General features: G+C 42.9%; 1 protein-coding gene across 4 annotated transcripts in view; it reads left to right on the top strand.

Annotated features, from left to right (window-relative positions):
• Positions 1 to 19,931, top strand: part of OSBPL10 (oxysterol binding protein like 10) — a 305,431-nt gene that overhangs the window by 99,180 nt on the left and 186,320 nt on the right. For all 4 annotated transcript variants that reach the window (XM_007516838.3, XM_060180484.1, XM_060180485.1 and 1 more), the window contains exon 2: positions 15,507 to 15,682. In XM_007516838.3, coding sequence (XP_007516900.1) covers positions 15,507 to 15,682 — 176 coding nt within the window. The remainder of the gene's footprint in view (positions 1 to 15,506; positions 15,683 to 19,931) is intronic.

The following is a 19,931-nucleotide window of genomic DNA, read 5'->3' as shown; positions in this document are numbered from 1 at the left end:
GTAATAAAATTAAAGCTGGGTACTTATTAGGAGGCAGATTTGGGCAGGTGTGCAGGAAGTGAGCTCTCCTGAGTGAATCCTGTTCACCTTCCTGGGGAACCTTGCTACAATAGGAGTTTGGATATTCTCTACTCCTTCCTGTCTCTGAACAGGTTTGCCATCTGCCAAAATCCTTTTGAGAAATTCCTCCTGGGGTTGTCTCAGTTCTCTGCTGTTCCACCAGTTTCTCACCTTTGACTTCAGGTCTGGGTAGCCATTGTTATCCTCAGCCCCTACCCTGAGAACTTTCTTTAAAGTTGAGACCCTGGTCCTCCTGTGAGGTGGGAAGAGGAGTTCAGTATATTTTCGTCTTTCTGAGAAAGGTAGGAAAGTGCTGTGTTAAGGGACCAGATTGTCTGGGCTAATATGGTCTCTGCCACCAAGGGACTGTGTGACTCTGGTGAATGAGAGGCACTCTCTGTGCCTGTTTCCTTATCTTTGGAAAGGTGTACTAGTGGTCTGGTCAGATTGTTCATCTAGATTGTGAGCCTGATTTGTCATGTACAGGAAACTTCAGTGCTCTGGTTTCTTTCCCTCTCTCTGTCCTTCTGTCTTCTGTCTTTCTCTATATGTTTTCTGTTTCTGGGGGGAAAAAATCAGCTAGAGCAGTTAAGTCATGGCAATGATAAAACAAACAAATCAACAAAAAAAAAATGTGGGGTCTGGGTGGTGGCACACCAGGTTAAGCGCACATAATACGAAGCACAGGGACCAGTGCAAGGATCCCAGTTCGAGCCCCTGGCTCCCCACCTGCAGGGGAGTCGCTTCACAAGTGGTGGAGCAGGTCTGCAGGTGTCTGTCATTCTCTTCCCCTCTCTGTCTCCTCCTTCTCTCTCCATTTCTTTCTGTCCTGTCCAACAACAAAAAATGACTACCAGGAGCAGCGGTTCAAAGTGCAGGCACTGAGCCTCAATGGTAACCTTGGAGGCAAAAAAGCAAAAGCAAAAACAAAAACAAAAAAAACATTACCCTGCTCAAGGGCCCAGGTCTCTACCTGCCAAGGAGAAGCATCTCGAATAACGAAGTAGTGCCGCAGGTGTCGTCTTTTCTTTCCTCCTCTGTCTTCCCCTTCCCTCTCTATTTCTTGTTTTTTTTTAAATTTTTTTATTTAAAAATTTTTTAAAAAATATTTATTTTATTTATTTATTCCCTTTTGTTGCCCTTATTGTTTTATTGTTGTAGTTATTATTGTTGTTGTTGGATAGGACAGAGAGAAATGGAGAGAGGAGGGGAAGACAGAGAGGAGGTGAGAAAGATAGACACCTGCAGACCTGCTTCACCGCCTGTGAAGCGACTCCCCTGCAGGTGGGGAGCCGGGGTTCGAACCGGGGTCCTTATGACGGTCCTTGTGCTTTGCGCCACCTGCGCTTAACCCGCTGCACTACAGCCCGACTCCCTATTTCTTGTTTTTTTTTTTTTTATCCAATAATAATAAAAATCAAAGTGCAATAATGATACCTATACCATAGATCTGGGCAACTATCAGTTGTTACTTTCTTCTGTTGCTCTGCTTCATAGAGGGATGGAGGCATATGGGTGGTGAGATGAAGTGGGAGCAAGAGTAGAAAGCAGGTGTCTAGTCTGGGGAATAGCATATGTGAGCACTCAGAGGCAAGAAAGGTAAGGAAGCAGAGAGCTGGGTATTGAGGCAGGAGTGGAGGGAAGGTGGAGCAAATAGGCAAGGAGACTACTAAGGTGACTGGAGTTGTCTCTTGAAAGGTCTTTCAAGATCCACTAAAGCTTTTGCACTTTTTCTTGAATGCAGTGGGAAGCCATTTAAGGATTTTAATGAGAAGTGCATGTGACCTCATTTATAGGCACAAAAAAGAAAGCCCTTTATGTGGAGTAGAGGGAGAGCTTATGAGAAATGAGTGAGAATGAATGTGGGAAATACGCAGAAAGGCTTTGTTTTGGCTGTCGGGTTTAAAAGTGTATTCAAAATCCATATGATTACTTTAACAGATGTTGACAGTCACTGCTCAAAAGTCAGCATCTATTTTTACTGGCTTTGGATTTTAAAAATAATTTTAGATTTATACCAGAGTTATAAAGATAGTAAGAACATTTCCATAAAATATTGCCCCAGCTTTCTCTAATCAACATGTATTTTCTTTAGGATTCTAGTTTGTGCATGCCAGTGTGTGTGAACACACACACACACACACACTCACACACACTCACACACATGAACACACACACACAGTGTATACACACACATACAATTTATTTATTATGTTTTAATTTCTTTATTGGGGGATTAATGTTTTACATTTGACAGTAAGTACAGTAGTCTGTGCATGCATAACATTTCTCAGTTTTCCACATAATAATACAACCCCCACTAGGTCTTTGCCATCCTTTTTGGACCTGTACTCCCCCTCCCACCTACCCCAGAGTCTTTTACTTTAGTGCAGTACATCAACTCTTGTACACACATACAATTTAAAGAAAGGATGGTGACAGAGAAAACCAGCTTCACTCCAGCAGTATCAGGAATTGAACTTGGGACCTCATACATGCAAGTTTTTTTTTTTATTCCCTTTTTTGTTGCCCTTTTTTAAATTGTTGTAGTTATTATTGTCGTTGTTATTGATGTCGTTGTTGTTGGATAGGACAGAGAGAAATCGAGAGAGGAGGGGAAGACAGAGAGAGGGAGAGAAAGAGAGACACCTGCAGACCTGCTTCACCACCTGTGAAGCGATTCCCCTGCAGGTGGGGAGCCGGGGGCTCAAACCGGGATCCTTACTCTGGTCCTTGTGCTTTGCACCACATGTGCTTAACCTGCTGTGCTACCGCCCAACCCCCCACATGCAAGTTCTATAGTGTTCTCACTGAGCCATTTCTCCAGTTATCAACATAACTCCAGGGTTATTTCTGGGGCTCGTTGTCTGTATGACAAACACATCACTCCTGGCAGCTATTTTTTCCCCTTACCCTGCCTTTCTATTTGATGAGACAGAGAGAAATTGAGAGGATAAGAAGATAGAGAGGAGAGAGAGGAGAGAGAGGGAGAGGGAGAGAGAGAGAGAGAGAGAGAGAGAGAGAGAGAGAGAGAAAGAGAGAGGAGAGAGGGAGAGAGAGGGAGAGAGGGGGAGGGAGAGGGAGAGAGAGAGAGAGAGGGAGAGGGAGAGGCAGAGGGAGAGGGAGAGGGAGAGGGAGAGGGAGAGAGGGAGAGAGAGATTCTTCCACTATGGGTTTACTACTTGTGGAACTTTCTCCATGTAGATGGGGACCTGACTTGGGACTTGAACCCAGGTCCTTGCACATGGCAGTGTGAGCTCTCAGCAGGGCATGCTACCATCCACCCTATCAACACCTGTTGTTTATTAACAGTCTTGAGTAGTTGAAAATACTTATAATGAAATCTGTATATCTGGATGGGCTGGTTCTCCACCTTGTCCAAGACTGGTAAAAGAAACAGAGTTAAGCTTTACAGAAAGTACACACAGTTCTCACTTGATTAGATCTTCTAGAACATGGGGTCCTTGTGCTTTGGATTGGGAGAGTTTGACTCCCCCAGTGTGTATTATCTTAACCTGTCTTTTGGAGAATAATTACTATTTTTATCTGAAGTCTGAAAAATGATGCATTAATTTGTTATGCTCTACAAAGTATATTGGTGAAAAATCATGTGAGGATCTCAAGGGAGTCTGTTTTGAAAGCTTTATGATGAATGCTGGATGCTTCAGTCATGCACTTGTCACCCAGCTCTTGGAGTTTGAGTTTCTTAAAATGAATGTTGCATTGTTCCTGTTACAATATTGTCAATAAATGTTACAATACTGTAAATAAAGAGATGCAGAATGTGTGAAACATACTTTCTAGTGGTGTGCGCACGGGTAACGGAGTTGGAGCAATCACGTTGAGTTTTTCTCACCAATTAATTAGAAGCACTTCCTGATACACTATTCAGATTTGTAGATTCCTAATATGGTGATATTTCTCCTCACTCAAATCATATATTTTTTTCTAGAATTTTTTGCATCATGGTTGGGGGGAAAGCTTCTTGAGTGGTGGAGCAGTGTTGCAGGTGTCTCTATCGCTCTCTCCCTCCTTGTCCATCTCTGTCCCTCTTCTCTCTCAATTTTTTCGTGGTCTCTATAAAAATGTAGAGAGAGAAAAAAAGATTAATGGAGTTCATAGCAAGTTTCCCCAAGATGATCCTCATTGCCATACTGATTATTTTGAACTAAAATTAAGAAATAATGGAGGCAGGAACTAAACACACCCATCCAGAAAGACTTGTGTATACCTTTGTTCATAGCAGCACAATTTGTAATAGCCAAAACCTGGAAGGAACCCATCTGTCCAACAACAGATAAGTGGCTGAGCAAGTTGTGGAATATATACATGATGGAATCCTACACAGGTACTAAAAATGGTGAATTCACCTTCTTTCCCTCATCTTGGATGGAGCTTGAAGAATCATGTTAAGTGAGATAAGTCAGAAGCAGAAGGATGAATATGGGATGATGTCACTCACAGGCAGAAGTTGAAAAACAAGATCAGAAGAGAAAACACAAAGCAGAACTTGGACTGGAGTTGGTGTATTGCACCAAAGTAAAAGACTCTGGGGAGGGTGGGGGAGGGTTCAGGTCCTGGGACATGATGGCAGAGGACCTAGTGGGTGTTGTATTGCTATGTGGAAAACTGGGAAATGTTATGCATGTACAAACTACTGTATTTACTGTCGACTGTAAGACATTAATCCCTAATAAAGGGAAAGAAAAGAAAAAAAGAAGTAGTAGATACAAAACCAAAACTAAAACACCATTGGAAGCACTTTGTCCTTGCAAGCAGGAATTCCTCATGTGACAAAGTAATTGCCTTGTAGCACTGTAGACTGGGTGCCAGTAGGCATCTTTATCACTAGAGATAGGAAGTATAGGGATGAAGAGACTATATAACAGACCTTGTTACTACTTCTTCATTTAATTTATAACTCCAAACCTGTTTCTTCTTCTTTATTTAAAAAGAATATAAATGCCAAATACAGGTGTCATGTTTTGGGCTCCATATCTGTGGAGCCTCCATACTGTTGTGCTTCTAAAGAAATTTGCCCTTAGTTCGTTTTCTAAAGAATTTTATTTTTTTTTAAGGAATCTTTAAATTTTTTAAATCTTTATTTATTTAAAAGAGACAGCCAGAAATTGAAAGAAAGGGTGATATAGAGAGACAGCTGCAGCACTGCTTTACCACTCGTGAAGCTTTCCTTGTGCTGGTGGGGACTAGGGGCTTGAACCCAGGTCTTTGCGCCTTGTAACATGTTTTCTTAACACACACAAAGAACTTAAACTTTTTTTAAAGTCTCTGTTAGTCTGTCTTTTATCAGCATCATTAGCCAAAGAACCTAGAAGGGGGAAAGATAAATTTTCCTTCCTATAAAATTCATTTTGTTCTTTTACAAAGAACATCATGTGGGGTTCTTGCCTAAAGAGTGAATAGGCATTCAGAAGGCAGTGAGGTAATGGTCTGAAAGTGTGTATTAATCCTTGTTAGATAGGCCTCTGGTCTTGCTTTGGGTATTAAATCACTGAGTCTTTAAAAGCAGATTGAATCTCATAATAGATCAAATCCTGTGTTAAAAGTTTGCTCTGACTGATGCTGGTTTTTTATAAGCTGGGTCTTGAGGCAGCAGCCTCCTGGTGTAGACGTTTAATCTTAAGGTGTTTCCTCCAGCCTGGCTTGGGGAGGGGGTGGTCTGCCCACGGGAGCACCTGTGTTTACAGATGATCCAATGATGCAGAGGCTGTGTGCTGGGTGATTGTCACTTCTTTGTCTGTCTAAACAAAACATCTTCCAAAATGAAGGAACTGAGGAGTGTACTGCCTGAGCTGTTACGACTTAAAAGTTGGATTTAGGATCGAGACCAACACAAAATGAAGCTGAGAAAATATATTGTGAATGGACACATGGGCATGCGGATGTTTGCTGCGTGAATGACTGGGGTTTGGGGTAGGGGGACGAAATAGACAAGAAGGCAGGGGTGATGGCTTGCCCTGAATGGTTATGTGCCCTGGCCTAGACTTTGCACAGATTCTTATGTTAAGACGTTATGGGTGTATTAGAGAAACAATGAAATCCATATGCTTGATTTTCTGATCTCATCTGAAGATTCTGTTTTTTATGATTTTTTAAAATTTATTGGGGAATTAATGTTTTACATACAACAGTAAATACAATAGTTTGTACATACATAACATTTGCTATTTGATTTTTTTTTTTAATCCCTAACTGGTTCCGAAGCAGGAAATAGCCAACCCCAGCTGTTAAGAACATCTTTTTTTCTTAGAATGCATATTATTACAATTTTCTTTTTCAAAACCATTATTGCAGTCTTTTAATTATTTTTATAGATTGCATTTTCTTTTGGAGATCCCTTTTCTCTCTCTTTTTCTTTCTTTCCCTCCTTCCTTGCTCTCTTACTTCCTCCCTTCTTTCCTTCCTTCCTTCCTTCCTTCCTTCCTTCCTCTCTCTCTTCCTTTTTGTCACTGGAGCTCAGTGTCAGCACTACGAATCCACTGTTCCCACTGGCTGTTTTATTTTATTTTTATTTACTTTGATAGGAAATGGAGAGGGAGAGAGAGAGAGAGACACCTGCAGATCTGCTTCACTGCTTATGAAACATCCCCCCTGCAGATGAGGAATGGGGACTCGAACCTGGGTCCTTGCATATATTTAGTGTGTGTCCTCAAATGAGTGTGCCACCACCCAGCCCCAGGATATTTTTATTTCTGTTGACATTTAAGAAACAGTCAAGTAGCCTGGGAGGTGGCAGAGCAGCAGAGCCCAGGACCTGCGTGCATTTCCTAGCACCTCACATGTGGGAGTGGTCCTTTGCTTCTTTCTTGTTTTTTTTTAAATTTTTTCATATGTTTACTTATTTGTTAGATAGAGAAAGAGAGAAATTGAGATTGGAAAGGGAGATAGAGAGGGAGACAGAGAGACACCTGCAGCCCTGCTTCACCACTCATGAAGGTTTCCCCCTGCAGGTGGGGACCAGGGGCTTGAACCTGCATCCTTGTGCACTGTAGTGTGTGTGCTTAACCAGGTGCGCCACCACCTGCCCCCCCCCTCTCAGTTCTTTATAAACTTTTATTTTTATTCACTAATGAGAGGGAAGGAGGGAGGACCTGGAGCATCACTCTGGCACATGGAATATCCGCCATCAGATTTGGGGGCTCACAGTCCAGGCCAGACACTCCATCTACTGCGGCATCACCCAGGCTGCAGCTCTCCACCTCAGGCCCTTTATTCTGGTTGCTTTAATTTTCACTTTAAAAATCTAGGTAAACGGATGTAGCTCTTTGTCAGGATCTGCTTGCCTTACAGAGTTCCTCTCCAAAGAAACTCCTCTCCACCCACTTGCTTCCCCCTCCCTCTTATTTATTTATTTATTTTTCTTTATTGGGAGATTAATGTTTTATAGTCGACAGTGAATACAAGAATTTGTACATGCATAACAGTTCCCAATTTTCTGCACATAACATTACAACCCCCACTAGGTCCTCTGCCATCCTGTTCTAGGACCTCAACCCCCCCCCCCCACCCCAGAGTCTTCCACTTTGGTGCAATACACCACCCCTTTCCCCTTTGTAACTCTTAGAGCTTGGTTGGTGGTAACTTCTGCTGCTTGTCAGTCCCCCAGTCTTTCCCACTGTTTCTGCTTCTACAGCTTTTGGCTGATGAGGGCTGGTGTGCTCTCGGGCCTGGGTCCCCTCTTCTCTCAAAATGAAAATGAGTGTTTTTTGACATTTAGATCCTAAAGTTGAACTTAATGAAATTGTGTCAGATAGAGAAGGTGCAGGAGAAGTTAAGAGGCGACAGGTGAATGGCCTTCAGTGAAGCAGAACTTGGAAAAAGAAATGATTGTTGGGGGATGGGCTGTAGTACAGTGGGTTAAGCACATATGGCATGGCGCAAAGCACAAGGACTGTCACAAGGATCCCAGTTCAAGCCCCTGACTCCCCACCTGTGTGGGGGGGGGTCACTTCACAAGTGGTAAAGCAGGTCTGCAAGTGTCTATCTTTCTCTCTCTCTCTGTCTTCCTGTCCTCTCTTGATTTCTCTCTGTCTTATCCAACAACAATGACAGCAATAACAATGACAATAAATAACAAGGGCAACAAAAAGGGAAAAAAATAGCCTCCAGGAGCAGTAGATACATAGTGCAGACACCGAGCCCCAGCAGTAACTCTGGAGGCAAACAAAAAAAAAGTGATTGGTGAGGGTGGTGGCTGTGTATGTGTGAAAGTAAGAGCATGTGCAAGAGAGTGTGAATGTGTGTACACATATGTGAGTGTGAGACTGTGGAGTGTGAGTGAGAATGTATAAGTGAGTGTGCAGAGATAGTGCCCATGAGTGTGTGCGCCCACACGTGGGTGTTCTTTCTAAAGCAGTGAGGTTTGTCTGTAGGATAGTAGTGGGCAACAGATTATCTTCAATCCTTCCGTGGAAGAACTTGCCTTCTCTCTCAGCCCTGGAATCACCCAGGACTGCAGAAACTGACTTGATAAAAATGAAAATGAGGGGAGTTGGGCTGTAGCGCAGCGGGTTAAGCGCAGGTGGCGCAAAGCACAAGGACCGGCATAAGGATCCCGGTTCGAACCCTGGCTCCCCACCTGCAGGGGAGTCGCTTCACAGGCGGTGAAGCTGGTCTGCAGGTGTCTATCTTTCTCTCCTCCTCTCTGTCTTCCCCTCCTCTCTCCATTTCTCTCTGTCCTATCCAACAATGACAACAACAATAATAACTACAACAACAAAACAACAAGGGCAACAAAAGGGAATAAATAAATAAAATAAATATTAAAAAAAAGAGTTAAATATCAGAAAAAAATACTTTAAAAAAATGAAAATGAGCTCAGGACCTAGGTTCAAGCCCCTGGTCCCCACCTTCAGGGGGAAAGTGGTGGAGCAGGACTGCAGGTCTGTCTCTCTCCCTCTCTGTTTCTCTCCCTCTCTATCACCTCTCCCCTCTCAATTTCTCTCTGTCTCTTTCCAATAATAAATAAATAAAAGCGAGAATGAATTTCTTCATGGATTTGTTTGTTTCCCCGAGTTCTTTCCTTTTGTCTCCCCAGTACATTCTTTGGCCTGTGACTAGAGAAGGAGGTTAAATATGTTCTGTCTGTTGTTAAGTTCATGAACATATCAGTCAAGACTCATACTAAATTTGTACACTAAAAAAAAAAAGAGAGAGACTAGAGATTAGATGTCTGTGTATGTTTTTTTTTTCCTTTCTATGAGGAGAGACTTTTAAAAAAATGTCTCCACATTTAATCTAGGAATGTTACTTGACTGGTACAGCCTAGTCCAGAAATATGGTTAACTTTCCTAGCTAGAATGAAAGCTGTGGCTTTCAGATGTAGCTTCAAACCCCAAACAGCAGTACCTGACAGAGCTGTGACCCCATAGGAGACCAAATGTAATTTCTTTCCTCCCAGGAGATGTGACCAATTGGAATTGCCTGCCATACTGCCGTCTGGACAGTTCTTATCTGTGCATGACTCAAACCAACTTCATTTTCAAAGGCCAACCTGAAAGATCGCTTTTCTTTAGTTGCCTGTAGTTTAAGATGCTGTATTTTCAGGGCTGGGTGGCGGTGCACACATTACAGTGCTCAAGGACGTGAGCTCAAGACCTCAGTCCCCACCTGTAATGGGGGAAGCTTCAGAAATAGTGAAGCAGTGCTCTCTTCCTCTTTATCTTCCCCTTCCTTCCATCCATCCAATTAAAAATTAAGTAAAATTATATATTACCCCCCTCCAAGTATGATAGAATTTTTAACTATCTTTAGCAAAGGAATCTATTTTTGGTGAGCTTCCTTAGCACACACGACTCAGACTTGTGCATTTGTACTTAAACTATTTCAGAAAGTAGGAGAAATATGTTTTTCTCCCCATGCCAGACAGAAGGGTAGAATTAAGATGTCACTTGGAATTAAGTAGTGTGAAAGTCATTAATGTGTCTCTGTATCTGGCCTAATATGATATCAATTGCTTATTCTGTTATCCTTATGGGGGAGGGGGAGAAAACCTGCATTCATTTCATTTCTTTGTGCTGTCATCTGAATAATGTCTGTTTGCAAAAGTATAAGGGGCTGATTTGAATAGGATGCATTTAGGAGGCTGCTTTTAGGATTAAAACGGGCAGGCTCTTAATCCATCAATTGGTAGGAGCAGCAAAACTGAGATAGAATCCTTTTCCTCTAATAGAAATTTCTCCCTGTGTGAACAGTGCCTGCTTTGTGTGTGTGTGTGTGTGTGTGTGTGTGTGTGTGTGTGTGTGTGTGTATGTGTGTGTGTGTTGGGAGTGGTGCTTGGGGAGGTGCTTCAGCACTGTCTGGTTTCACAGTGTGTTGGAGGTCGAGCAATGCTGCTTTCCTACACTAATAAGGATTGTGGCTGACATGCTGCAGCGCCACAGTCACCACGACTGTAAATGTAGGTCAAGTTGAAAGCTTTTACTCCTGAAAAGAAGATAGAGCCAGCGCCGAAACAGCTTGACCACTGGCAGTCCAGAAACGACTCTATTACTCTCACTGAAAGCCTGTGGTGTTCACCTCCACATAAGGGAGTAGGAGCAAATTGCAAGTAGGATCTTACAATAGAGTTTTTTTTAAAAAAAAATGATTGTGTATGTGTGTAGAGGCATGGGGGCCAGAGATGGCTCACCTGGTAGAGTGCACATTTAATCATGCACAAGGATGCAGGTTCAAATCCCTGGCCACCACTAGGGATCTCCTGCATAGTAGAAACCTCATGAGCTGTAGAGCAGTGCTAGTGCACTGGATCTTCTTTCTCTATCTCCCTCTCCTTCTCCCTCTCCCTCCATCTCTCACTCCCTACCTGGGGGATAAAAAAAAGAGTAAAGAGAACAAGGGAGGAGGCATGCATGAATGGAGCCCTAGCAACAGTCCTGGTGACAAAAAATGGTAACAGTTGTATCCATTTATTTATATTATTTTATTCATTCATTCATTCATTCATTCATTCATTCATTCATTCCCAGGGCATTGCTCATCTCTGGTTTATGATGGTGCTAGGGATTGAACTTGGAACATTTGGTGCCTTAGGCACGAAAGTCTTTTTGTATAACCATTATACTATCTTCCCAGCCCTATGAGTGAATTTACTGTAAGGTTGTCTGCTGTAATAGGTTCTGATCTCAGTGGCCTAATTAAGCAGATGCTGTCCTCTTTCACAGAGCAGTCCGATCTGAGTTCCTCTGTAGGTGACCCTCTTCTGGGGGGTGGGGGAGGGGGTTAGGGAAGGCAGGCTTCTGCTCTCATGTCTCTGCCATGCCCGTTGTGGGATCCCTGAGCTGCCTTGCTGCTTTTTCCCTTGTCAGTGTGAGCAGCCAGGCCTGTGTTACTTCTGTCCACACTCTCTAGACTAAAACTTAGCTGGAGGCCACACCCTAAATGGCAGGAAGTCCTGGGCATATAGTCTGGTGGTGCCTCCAGGAGAAGGGGAAAGGGTTTATGAGTCATTGAGTCCTGAGCCTCTCAGATTTGAGTTGCATCTGAATTTCCTGGAGCATCATTTCCTGGGCTCCTTATCCTATATTTCTGATTCTGTAAATCTTGGGTGGGGGCCAAGAATTTCCATTTCAAGTGTGTAGTGCTGATATAAATTTGACCTTCGTAGGAACCATACTTTGAAGAATCCTGGTCTGACATATTCCTGTGTGGTGACATTCTGTGGTAATCATGAAAACCAGAGCTGTCTTGTCAGTCTGTTTTTAAAATATCTTACTTATTTTATTTTACATAGATACAGAGAGAAGTTGAGGGGGAAGGGGAAGAGAGAGAGAGAGGGAGAGAGTGAAGCACCTACAACATTGCCTCACTGCTTGTGAATCTTCTCCCCTGCAGGTGGGGACTGGGAGCTTGATCCTGGGTCCTTGAACACTGTAATATGTGCACTCAGCCAGGTGTGCCACAACATGGTCCCTTATATAGTTATTGTAATGGTTCAAGAAATAAAAGGTGGGGTGAGACTGGAAGGTAGTTCATCTAATAGGGTGTATGCCTTAGCATCCATGAAGCTTTGGGTTCAAACCCTGGCACCGTATGGGAGTAACACGATACCAGGACCAGTTCCACAGATGGAGGAACAGTGCCTTGTGTCTCTCTTTCTCTGTCCCTGTTATCTAAAATAATAAAGATAATGTTAAATAAAACCAGCCTGGGGGTGGTAGAATCATGTATGAGAAACCCCCCCCCCCAGCACTGCAAAAAAAAAAAAAACAGGAACAAGAAAGAAATTGGAAAGGGAATAAATTAGTTTTGGTTAAGTCACTTAAAATGTTAAAAATAAACATGGAAGATTTTTTTTTAAAAAATTTATTTATAAAAAGGCAACATTGACAAAACCATAGGATAAGAGGGGTACAACTTCACACAATTCCTACCACCAGACCTCCGTATCCCATCCCCTCTCCTGATAGCTTTCCTATTCTTTAACCCTCTGGGAGTATGGATCCAAGGTCATTGTGGGATGCAGAAGGTGGAAGGTCTGGCTTCTGTAATTGCTTCCCCACTGAACATGGGCATTGACAGGTTGATCCATACTCCCAGCCTGTCTCTCTCTTTCCCTAGTGGGGAAGGGCTCTGGGGAAGCGGGGCTCCTGGACACATTGGTGGGGTTGTCTGTCCAGGGAAGTCTGGTCACATAACATGGAAGATTCTTAAAGGAATCGGTGTGTTGGAGGTTTGAGACCTGACGGTGTGTTGATAGAGAAGTGAGAGCACCTGGTTCTGTGGGAGGATGGTGCCTAGGAGCCTCTCACCCAGTGGAGCTTTCAGCTCAGTGGAGCTTTCAGCTCTGTTGACTCTGTGAGAGCAGGAAGACTTGGAGAAGAAAGGATATATATTATATATTATGAAAGTGTGTGTAAAAATGAGAGAGAAGGGAAGTTGAGAGGTAAGAGCATTGCTCAACTTTGGCATCAGGTGGTGCTAAGGACAGAACTTGTAGCCTCTGAAGCCTCAGGCATGCAAGCCAGTGCTCTAACAGGCTGAGATATCGATCTCCCTAACTCTACTTCCTCTAGAATCTGAACTTTCCAGCCCACAGAAATAAATCACATACCAGAAACCCAAGAAAGTTCCACCTGACCATGGCAGTTATTTTTCCCACAAGCCCTCCGGGCACCTTCATGGTACTAACCCTGGCAAGAGTTGACATTTCTAGTTCTTCAGAGTCAATCTTTGGGTTTCCCATAAGACTATGTTCCTTGGAGGCAAAAGTGTGCTTCCTCCTTGGTGCTCAGAGACTGTGATGATGCCCAGCAAGCATCTGTTTTTTGTTTGTTGCCTCCAGAGTTATCGATGGGGCTCAGTGGTGGCACTATGAATCCACTGCTTCTGGCAGACATTTTTTCCATTTTGTTGGATAGCACAAAGAGAAATCAAGAGGAAAGGGGAAGAAAGAGAGGATGAGAGAAAGATAGACACCTACAGACCTGCTTTGCCACTTGTGAAGTGTCCTGCCTGAAGATGGAGGTGACACCAAGTAAAAGACACCAGGGGACTCTTAGCGTGAATCTAGAATCTGAGTCCTTGAGTCCTAGAATCCTAGAGTCCATTTATTAGCAAAGTGGACATGAGTTAAATAGAAAAGCAATGAAGTTAATTATTGTTGAAATATGACAGAAATTACAGGTTTCTTAACAGTCAGCATGCCCTAAGGTAGGGGGTTGGTATGACAGGAATTGATGAGATACAAGACAGTTATTCTCCATAACACAAGCAACTTAATTATCCAAAGGTATTTGAGAGAAGCATAGGGGTTAAACCTGTAGGGTGAGACAGAAAGAAGATGAATATCAAAAGCCATATAGTTTGGAATTTCTCTTGTCTGGGGTCTGAGGTGTGTGATCAGAAGGTGACTTTGAATGAGTGAATCTGCGGCCATGTGGCCTGCAGTTAATAGAGGGAAGTACTGGGGTATCTGTGGGCCTGAGAGTCAAGAAGGAAAGAACCAAGTCTGAGTTTCCCCCCTTATGCTCACCTCGGTTGAGAGAGACTTACCAAGAGGTTATCTTCTCAGACCTCCATCCAAAGATGGGGGTAGTTCTCCCTAAGCTCTATCAGGCTCACACATGTTCCCAACAAAGAAAGAAAGGAAGGAAGAAAGAAAGGAAGGAAGAAGGAAAGACCCTACCAAATTCCAGTTTCTGATCCATCCACCAGAGCAGCTAAATCATTGACTGAACTTGGCGGCACAGCAAGTCAGAATATGTCTGTTGCTAACTCAGGTTGTCTCACGGTGCTGACATTAGATAGAGCCACATTCCTTGCAGTGATATCGTCTCTTGGCAGAGCTGGGTTTTCAGCAGGTGCAGGAATAAAAAGTAAACATCGGCAGGGAACAGGAAAAGAGAACAGTGCCCACTGATCCCAAGGCTTGACAAGCTGGGCAGTGCCCTAGGCACACATATCCCAACAATAAGCAATTGTGGTTATTAAATATATAAGTATAGGGGCTGGATGGTGATGCATGCAGTAAAATGCACATATTACCATGCACAAGGACCAGGGTTCAAGTCCCCAGTCCTCACCTGCAGCAGGGAAGTTTCACAAGTGGTGAAGCAATGCTGCAAGTGTATCTATCTCTCTCCCTCTCTCCCTTCTCAATTTCTCTGTCCTATCCAAAAAATATATAGACAGATTACTACCTAGATTTCTTTCTTTTTTCTTTTTCTTTTTCTTTTTTTGTTTTTTTTTTTACCAGAGCACTGCTCAGCTCTGGCTTATGGTGGTGCAGGGATTGAACCTGGGACTTTGGAGCCTCAGGCATGAGAGTCTGTTTGCATAACCATTATGTCATCTACCCCTGCCCAGCACAATTTCTTATCTTCCCATGATAGGGGTCTGCAGAACACTCTTATTCCCAACTTAGGTCCTTTTCCATCATCATGCATTAAGACTTCAGCCTGTTCCCCCATGCAGTCTCCTGCTCCTTTCCCAGAATCCTTTGCTGTGATGCAACACAGAAAGCCCAGTGCAGGTGCTGCTTTGTGTTGTCCCTTTCTGTCCTTGTTTCTTAAGTTTCACCTTAGAGTGAGAATCTGGTATCCCTCCTTTTCTCTTTGGCTTATCTCACATGGCATGTGATTCCTTCAAGTTCCATTCAACATGAAGCAAAGGAGATGAGTTCATTCTTAACAGCTGAGCAGTATTTCACTATTCATATATACCACAACTTTCTCAGCCATTCATCTGTCGTTGGAAACGTGGCATACTTCCAGGACACACTACATCTTAACTCAAGAATCAAGTGCTCTCGCCTGGCTGAAGGGATGGGATTGACACTTGTGGGACACCAGAAGGGACTTTTCCAGCTGCGCTTTCCTGGATTTGGAAACTTGCTGATGATTTGATAAGACTTACCATGCTTCTCCTCTTTGCTGTTAGGACTTGGCTGGGAGAGAAAACTGACACTCTGCATTTTCTTTGTACAGGTACTTCGTGCTGGATTTTGAGGCTGGCATCCTGCAGTACTTTGTGAATGAGCAAAGTAAGCATCAGAAGCCCCGAGGAGCCCTGTCTCTGTCAGGAGCCATTGTGTCCCTGAGCGACGAGGCTCCCCACATGCTGGTCGTGTACTCTGCTAATGGAGAGATGTATAAACTGAGAGGTACGTCTCCTAATATCAGGCAGCCCTGGTGGGCTCCATTCATAGTTTCCATGGTGATGACTCTGCTTCGTTGTTTTTAATCACTTTTAACCACTTGAGAACTCTGCCGACAGTCACTGCCTCTCTGTCCTCCGGGGTGAGGAGAATGAGTTGACTTTAGGAAGGGCTTCTCTGATTTCCTGAGGAGTTCAGGACAAAGCAGGAGGTGAGTTTGCAGAGCCTGCAGAACCAGAAGAGCCTTAGGACTTCTGAAAATGTTTAATATTGGCTTAGTATGTATTCTATGGTTCCTTCATACCGTATTCTCTACACAGTGCCAGGTGGGGCTGAGCTATAAAGACAAAACAAACCCTTTAAGGCCCATAGTGTTCTCCACCACTTCCCACCCCTCAGTTTCTCTAGAAATATCTTTCAGTGAAAGGATCTATTATTTCTGTTTTATTTAATTGATTTTTTTTTTTTTTTGCTTCCAGTATTATTGCTAGGGCTCAGTGCCTGCACTACGAATCTGCTGCTCTTGTGGCCATTTTTTCTATATTTTATCTTTTTTTGGATAAGACAGAGAGAAATCGAGAGGGGTGGGGGAGATACGGAGGAAGAGAGAAAGATAGACACCTACAGTCCTACTTCACTGCCTGTGAAGCAAGCCCCCTACAGGTGGGGAGCTGGGGCCTCGAACTGGGATCCTTGTGCAAGTCCAGGGCACTTCGTTTTATGTGTACTTACCCCAGTGTGCCACCGCCTGCCCCCTTATTTCTATTTTATATAAACTACTGTAGTATGAAAGCCTGGTGAGAAGCCAACTGATATTCATTTCCTTTCATTATGTATTTTCTCTCCTTCCCTTTGACTCTAGAAAGCTCATGTTGACTCAATTTTCTTAGGGATGCAGTTGACACTGGGGCCAGGGAGGAGAGCCTAGTGTTTACCCATATATGGAAGCTCCACCCCCCTCCCCCAAGGTTCATTCCTCATTGAGTTTTTCACAAATGCCAGGCTTGACTGTTAAGTCATTCTCCCAGTATTTTGTTCTTCATGGTTTTGCTATGATTGTTCTATGAGTTTCCTTGAATAACAAAAACAACAAAAATCCAAAGTAGTGTTTGCACGTGAATTTGTGTGAGCAGGCATACACACAGCCCTATTACAGAGGAAAGGCGCCATGTATTATGGGTTGGGTGGTAGTGAATAATTCTTACCTTCTTAACATTTTTCATTGTCCAAATAAGGGATTAAGGACTAAGAAAAGGCCCTTCATCTCTCCCCAGGGATTGTTAAAATGTTGTACAACTTCACTTTCCCCCTCTCTTCTTGTCAAAAATCAGATGGACTCTCTAGTATTAGGGAAGTTTAAAAAAAAAACTCATTTGCTGAGACTTGTACTTTGGACACTATGGAAACCCTTCCCTGGGAGAAATTCTTTTGGCTTCCCGAGAATCAAGAAATGTCTTTGTACTGATAAGTGCCCCAGGCCCTTCACTGGACAGAACTGGTCTTCAAAGGCCACTCAAACTACAGTCACTTCTCCTCCTCCCCCACCTTTTTCTCCTCCTTCTCTTCCTCCTTTTTCTCTTTAAAGGAATTCTAATTTATTTATTAGTTTATTGGATAGAGGGAGAAACGGAGACAGAAGTGGGTAGTGGAGAGGGAGAGAAACAGAGAAATACCTGTTAGCACTGTTTTACCTCTCCCTGCAGGTAGGGACTGGGGACTTGAACCCAAGCCCTTGCACATAGTAAGTAATGTGTGCCACCACTTGGCCCCTATAGTCATTTTTCTTCTCATCATCATACATTAAAAAAAAAAAGTTCTTCTGAAGACATCTCCACCATTTTCTGTACCTGTGGTGTAATGAGGTATGCTTGTTATGTGTTTCTCAACACATGCCCTTCATAAACATGCACAATTTTCTTTTTTTTAAATTTTTTTTCTTTTTTTTAAATATTTATTTTATTTATTTATTCCCTTTTGTTGCCCTTGTTGTTTTATTGTTGTAGTTATTATTGTTGTTGTTGTTGGATAGGACGGAGAGAAATGGAGAGAGGAGGGGAAGACAGAGAGGAGGAGAGAAAGACAGACACCTGCAGACCTGCTTCACCGCCTGTGAAGCGACTCCCCTGCAGGTGGGGAGCTGGGGTTCGAACCGGGATCCTTATGCCGGTCCTTGTGCTTTGCGCCACCTGCGCTTAACCCACTGTGCTACAGCCCCGACTCCCAAACATGCACAATTTTCGTAGGGAACTCCTAAATGAGTGTGGACTACTTCACTCTGACCGTACTCACCATAAAACCAGACCTCCACTTTCTCTTTTTGAATCTTGCTCTACAGCCCTGCTGCTGCTTAGTCTAACTTCCCAATTTACACGTTGCCTCTTCTTCTTCTTCTTCTTCTAGCGTTTGCCCTTCTTCCGTAGCCAGTCAACAGGGTCAGGTTGAGCCTGATGTAAAGTTTCGAGACCTCCTTTGAATCTGGAGAGGTGGCAGTCGTTGACTATGTGGGTCATAGTCTGTCTGTAGCCGCAGGGGCAGTTCGGGTCGTCTCTGGCTCCCCAGCGATGGAACATAGCGGCGCCTCTTAGCCAATAAAAGTCTTCTTTTCTCTTGAACTGTTCCTGTGCTTTTTGAACAACATGTCCAAGATATAATAGGTCACACCTCTCAGTTCAGTTGTCATTGTTTTATGTCTCTAGGCACACTGAGAGATAGAATAAGCTACTATTTCTGTATGATCCAGCCAATAGTCGTATTTCAGAGTCTAGAAAACAATCCAAAACCTATAAAATGAAGATACCTGAATAGTTGAAGAAGAAAGTTTCCCAGTTTGAGGGAAACCTGCTGAGATTCATGTTCTGTTTAGAGATTCACATAGGGGGCGTTCCAGGGGGCTAAATTGATATGGTCCTTGGCTTCGCTTTGCTGTTTATTGCTTAATAAATTGCCAGAGCAGAAACAATAGCAGGTAAAAAATGTAATGTGACTTGTCTCCATGCCTGTGGTTTGTGAAGTGACACAAACCCATGTAAAAAACAAAACAAAATAACCTAAGTAATTTGACAGACACTTGAGTCATCTTATAGCATCTTTGTGTTGTTATTACTTTTTGGATTATTAAACTCTAAGTGTTTTCCTTCCTCCCTCCCTCCCTTTCTTCCTTCCTTCCTTCCTTCCTTCCTTCCTTCCTTCCTTCCTTCCTTCCTTCTTTCCCAGTTTCAGGTATACTGATTTATATATCAACATCTGCATATACTACATTATGATCACCACCAAAAATCAAGTTTCTATCTAACAACATTCTTTCAGTTGACTCCTTTTACCTGCTTTACTTTTCATGTGTGCTTAATATTTTTTTTTCTTTTTGTCTTGTTATTTTACTGGGAGTTGGTCAAGGGCTTACAGTATGATTGGATTCATAGAATATATATGGCTTCTTATGTCCCTGTGATGCATGTCTGCAGAACACTCTGATCCTCAACTTGGGTCCTTTTCCACCATCACACATCCGGGTTCTTTTTTTTTTTAATTTTATTCAGGAAAATTGAGAACATTCATGTTAGGACATATGAAAGAGAGAGAGAGAGAAGCAGAACTTCATGTGATGAGGGTTCTAATGCCCTCTCTATCCCTTTCTTCTCCTTCTTCCCCAGAGGCCTTTGCTTTCATATAATTCTAAGGTTTATTGATTTGTTTGTTTATTTTATTGCTACCGTGGTTATTGCAAGTGCTTGGTGCTGGCACCTCCTAATGGCCATTTTTTATTTTGTCCTTCCATCTATCCTTCTTGCTTTCCTTCATTTTATTAGGTAAGACAGATAGAAATTTAAAGAGGACGGGGATAACAGAGAGGGAGAGAGGAATATAGACACTTACAGACCTGTTTCATCATGAAGTGTCCCGCCTACAGCTGAAAGGCAGGGGCTTGAACCTGGGCTCTTGGGCATGGTACCATGGATGTACTACTGTCTGGCCCCCAAGGTTCTTTTTTCAGGGATAGTTTTCATACCAATTTTATTTTATATTTAAAATATTTTATATGTAATTTTATGAGAGAGAGAAATACCATAACACTGCTTCACTCTGGTTTATATTGAAGTCAGGGATTGAACTGGACCCTCTAGGGCCTCAGGTATGCAAATTCAGCTCTCTTAACATACTGAGTTCTCTCTCTGGTCCTGGATAGCAAATTTAAGACTTGATATCTGCATGAAATAATCACAAGAACTACATTTACCTAGAATTTATAAACTGTGAA

The sequence above is a fragment of the Erinaceus europaeus genome, chromosome 21 (assembly GCF_950295315.1).
Source record: "Erinaceus europaeus chromosome 21, mEriEur2.1, whole genome shotgun sequence".
NCBI lineage: Eukaryota > Metazoa > Chordata > Mammalia > Eulipotyphla > Erinaceidae > Erinaceus > Erinaceus europaeus.
Note: the sequence above shows the minus strand (reverse complement) of the source record. Positions and strands in the feature narration are given on the sequence as shown.